The following is a 4,965-nucleotide window of genomic DNA, read 5'->3' on the forward strand; positions in this document are numbered from 1 at the left end:
ACTCACAGCAACCCTGTAGGGCAGAGTAGAACTGCCCCATAGGGTTTCCAAGGCTGTAATCTTTACGGAAGCAGACTGCCACATCTTTCTTCTGAGGAGCAGTTGGTGAGTTCAAACTGCCCACCTTTCGGTTAGCAGCTGAGCACTTAACCATTGCACCACCAGAGCTCCTAAGCAATTAAAGTTTTACACAATTTTCCCTAAAACAAACTGGAATTTAAATATATTTGAGCCCAATTGTATAGAGGAATTGACTTGGAAATTTTATGTCCAAAGAATATTCCCAAGTGGAAAAGAAGACACAAATTTATTCAGCCCTTAGTCGCATGTTCGGTGGATTTTTCTCCATGTCTTCTTCTTAAGAGATTTCTAGATTACCGAAAAACTTTCCATTTCTAAAAAAAATCAATGTTGTCATTTTTCCGTTTATTGCTCCTCTCCTTCACTGGATCAGTCTCCTTCCTGTTCTTTTCCTTCTTGAGCTAGCAATATCTGTATTGCCTACAAATTTCTCAGGAGAGAATCTAGATGTTGTGGAATGCAAAGTGCATATATAATTTGGGGTGGTGGTCTCTTTAAGAAAAAGAATATAAACTTACAACATACAGAGTCTTGGCAGTGTCCTACGGAAGTGAAGGGCCCTAAAGTTTGAGCTTCTTTAGTTTCATGGTCAATCTGCCCACCACAGTTAATCCACCCCAGACCTGTTCTTCCTTTCCATTGATTTCTCATTATATATTCACAGGAGGACAAAAATATAACAAGGCTTCTGCTACATTTATTCATCACACTATTTCAACCCGCTATTAAACAGCCAAGGTCCCTGGGTGGTGTAAACGGTTTACGCTCAACCACTGATCTAAAGGATGGTGGTTCAAACCCACCCAGCAGCATCACGGAAGAAAAGCCTCGTGAGCTTCCATAAAGATTACAGCCAAAAAAATCTATGGAGTTCAATTCTGTAACACACGGGTCGCCATGAGTTTGATTTTTTGGTTTTATGAGACAGCCAGTTGTGCAAAGAAGCAGCTGTGGACTTGGCAGAAACTCTCAGAGAATTAATTATTATCAATGTACACCTGTCTATGAACAAAACTGGAGCTAGGTGGGATTCTGATCTAGGCAGAGTATTGTTGGGCAATGCAATTTTCATACTGAAAGAAAGGGAAGTGAAGATAGAGAGGCATAGATGGAGAGAGATGACATACAGGAAACCAGGTTTGTATTTCTTATGGTGAAAAAGAATATATAAACGCCAAGGGGATTTTGAAAGTGTTGGCCAATAGTGAGTTAACAGATACATCAAGTTACATTTTCATAATCAGTTGATCTCAAATACTCCTACTCTTGCTGCTAGAGAAGCAGTGTGAAGTAATAGAGAAACTGTAGGATATGAAATTAAATCAATCTAATTGGAATCCTTGACACTGACACTTCCACACTGTGAGATTTTAACATCTGTGCTGCTCTGTTGCATCAAAGATGAAGTGGAGAGGAGAATGACCAGCTTCATGTAAGGACTTGTCATCGTGTGTGTGTGTGCGTGTGTGTGTGTACATCAATAATACTAAACAAATCATAGTCACAATTTTCATTATTATTTAACAATCACATGTATGTATATATGCGTATATGAAGGAGCCCTGGTTGCCTAATGGGTAAGTGCTTGGCTGCTAACTGAAAGGTCGGTGTTCGAACCCACCCAGCAGTTCAGTGGGAGAAAAGACCTGGCGATCTGCTCCCATAAAGATTATAGCCTAGGAAATACTATAGGGTAATTCTACTCTGTCCTATAGGGTCTCTAGGAGTTGAAATCGGCTGGACAGCACACAACATACATATATGTACATATTTACATAACAGGTATATAATATGCACATATTATGGATACAATTGTCATTAAATAAGATTAGAAAGTAAAACTATATAAATCTTTATATTTATGACAGAACATTGTTTAAATACTTTTCACTATAATTTTCTATGTCTAAATTTTTTTCCATAAGGATTTTTTGCCTTTATTAAAATTGTAATAATAATTGTAAGTAGATGTGGATTAACAAATGTATCTTGCTGTCACTTCCTGTGTTCCACACCCTGAATCATCCTACCACTTGCCATCACCTGTTCCCCTAAAAGCAGCCTGTTCACATTTGTAAATTAAGCTGATGTTCCTATCAAAATTTAGATTTAAGTAAAAAAAAAAAAAGTGTCATTTTTTTTCCCCCAAATTCGTAAACGTTATTCTATTTAGAGTCTTTAGCCAGTTGGGCTATTTGAGGTCAAAAGGGAATTTATTGGAAGTCTTGAAAAGAGAGGCTGTAACAAAAGGCCATTAGATCCTCACTTGCAAGACACACAGAAATGCAAGAGATCATGGAGAATTGTGCCCCAACACAAGCCAAAGTCATGCTCTTGGCTCATGACAGTTTTCAAAGTTTACTTTATCCCATGACAAACCAACAATTTAATATATGTGATATATTAAACACATATGGAAGCAGCAGTCAAGAAATCAAACGACACATTGCACTGGGCAAATCTGCTGCAAATAACCTTTTTAAAGTGTTAAAAAACAAAGATGTCACTTTGAGGACTAAGATGCCCCTGACCCAAGCCATGGTATTTTCAATTGTCTCATATGCATGTGAAAGGAGGACAATGAATAAGGAAGACAAAAGAAGAATTGATGTATTTCAATTATGGTGTTGGCAAAGAATATTGAATACACCATGGACTGCCAGAAGAACGAACAAGTCTGTCTTGAAAGAAGTACAGTCAGAAAGCTCATTGGAAGTGAGGATGGCCAGGATTCGTCTCACGTACTTTGGACATGTTATCAGGAGGGACCAGTCCCTGGAGAAGGTAGTAGGTAAAGTAGAGGGTCAGCAAAAAAGAGGAAGACCCTCGATGAGATGGATTGACACAGTGGCTGCAACAATGGGCTAACATATAGCAACGGTTGTGAGGATGGTGTAGGACCGGGCAGTGTTTTGTTCTGCTGTACACAGGGTCATCACTAGGAGGCAGAACTGACTCTATGGAACCTAACAACAACAACAAATATTGGTAAGCCCCTAAAACCCTACCCTTTCCCTGGCTGTCCCAACACAGGATTGTATGAAGTTCCCAGAAGAACAATTAGAGATGTCTCTCTGGTTATTAGTCCACATACTGTTAAGTCAGCGTGGCCCCTGTTATGGATTAAATTGTGTCCCCTAAAACTGTGTGTCAACTGGGCTAGGTCATGACTCCCAGTAGTGTGTGCTTGTCCACCATTTTGTGATCTGATGTGATTATCCTACGAGTTGTAAATCCTAACCTCTATAATGTTAATTAAGCAGGATTAGAGGCAGTTATGTTAATAAGGCAGGACACAATCTATAGGATTAAGCTGTATCTTGAGTCAATCTCTTTTAAGATATAAAAGAGAGAATCAAGCAGAGAAGAGAAGGGCCTCATTACCACCAAGCACGAAGAGCCAAGAGTGGCGTGCAGCCTTTAGATCTGGGGTCCCTGTGCTGAGGTGCTCCTAGACCAGGGGACGATTTATGACAAGGACCTTCCCACCCTGAGCCAACTGAGAGGGAAAGTCTTCCCCTGGAGTTTGCACCCTGAACTGGCTTTTTAAAATGTGAGAGAACAAATTTCTGTTTGTTAAAGCCATCCACTTGTGGTATTTCTGTTACGGATAACTAAAACAGCCCCTTAGACTTGTATAGCTTCACTGTGTCCAGCACCTATGATGCATGAAACTTGATAGATGCTACAGACCGGACACAGGGAACAACCTTCCCATTTACACCAAGTAGTCATTTTCCTTCAGGGAAAGCAAGGGAGCAGGTAGAGGTAACATATAGACATCAGTTTCCTTCCTGGACTACCTTTTGCTACTTTCAAAGTTGTCATGTTTCTTCCCTCCTCTCGAACATTATCCTTTCAAGGAACTTAGGCCTCAAGAAAACAAACTCCAGGAAGGTCGTTGCTTTTCCTTTCTTTTTATTTTTATTTATTGAAGTTAACAAAAGCATCTTTATAAGGACTGTCAACTTTAGTACATCACAGTTGTTAATAATGGAAAGGATTGGTACCCTTGCTAATCATTAAGCTTTGCAGAAACACATTAGTATATTCTTCCCTTGTAATCACAGTCCTTTAACTAAGGACAATGTGTACACACTACAGAGAAAATTTATTCATAAAGCTTTTATAATTAAAAAGGGAGCTTCACAATCCTGTTTTACTAGATAACAAAAGACATCTTCATCCAAGCATTACTTTCTGTATCTCTGAAACATTTGAAAAATATTTTTCTATGAATTACTAGGCTGTGGGGAATGGGCACTTGTTGGCACATCACAACCATGTCTAGTAGAATTTGGCATCCTTCTTCCATTACCAGTAGCTGAGTGTTTTAACTGAATCTTAAAAGAAGGTTGCTGGTTTTCATCTCTTAAGCTTCTCCAACATTTTGAAAGTTCCTTATCATTCTGTTTCTTGAAGTTGCTGTCTTTGGAATCCTTCTGTCCCATTAGAAATGTGTCTGGAGAAAAGGATGTAGTAAATAACTGATATTTACCTGGGGATCCTTTTCGCCTGTTTAGCTTCATTTGTTCTTTATCCATCTCTTTCTGAAACTGAAATGCTAATAACCTGTCCTGTTCTTCTTGTTTACGTTTCTCAAAAAGTAGATGCTCCGACTCCATCTGTTTCTGAGTAAAGTTGATTTCTGTTTCTTCTTGGTCTGGGGAAGCTATGGGGAATATTTCCCTTCTTTTTGCAGAAAAGCATGGATCCCTGACTGCTGTAGAGGTAGACGCCTCATTTTTTCTTTTGAAAGTATTACTACTGATCAGTAGGTTAGTCTCTTCATATTTTTTCACCATCATGCTGTTTCCAGTTATCTGTGTCATACCAAATATACCAAGCCCACTCTCTGTTTTGCCGCAAGGCTTAACTGCAGCT

At 39.1% G+C, this 4,965-nt stretch overlaps 1 protein-coding gene across 1 annotated transcript in view; it reads right to left on the bottom strand.

Annotated features, from left to right (window-relative positions):
• Nucleotides 1-4,274: 4,274 nt before the first annotated feature.
• The window catches only part of LOC101360358 (E3 ubiquitin-protein ligase RNF168-like), a 55,466-nt gene continuing 54,775 nt past the window's right edge, over nucleotides 4,275-4,965 (bottom strand). Inside the window, 1 exon segment of the mRNA XM_012558345.1 lies at nucleotides 4,275-4,963. Within this exon segment, the coding sequence (XP_012413799.1) occupies nucleotides 4,275-4,963 (689 nt within the window).

Source organism: Trichechus manatus, unplaced genomic scaffold (genome assembly GCF_000243295.1).
Source record: "Trichechus manatus latirostris isolate Lorelei unplaced genomic scaffold, TriManLat1.0 scaffold00159, whole genome shotgun sequence".
NCBI classification, from domain to species: Eukaryota; Metazoa; Chordata; class Mammalia; order Sirenia; family Trichechidae; genus Trichechus; species Trichechus manatus.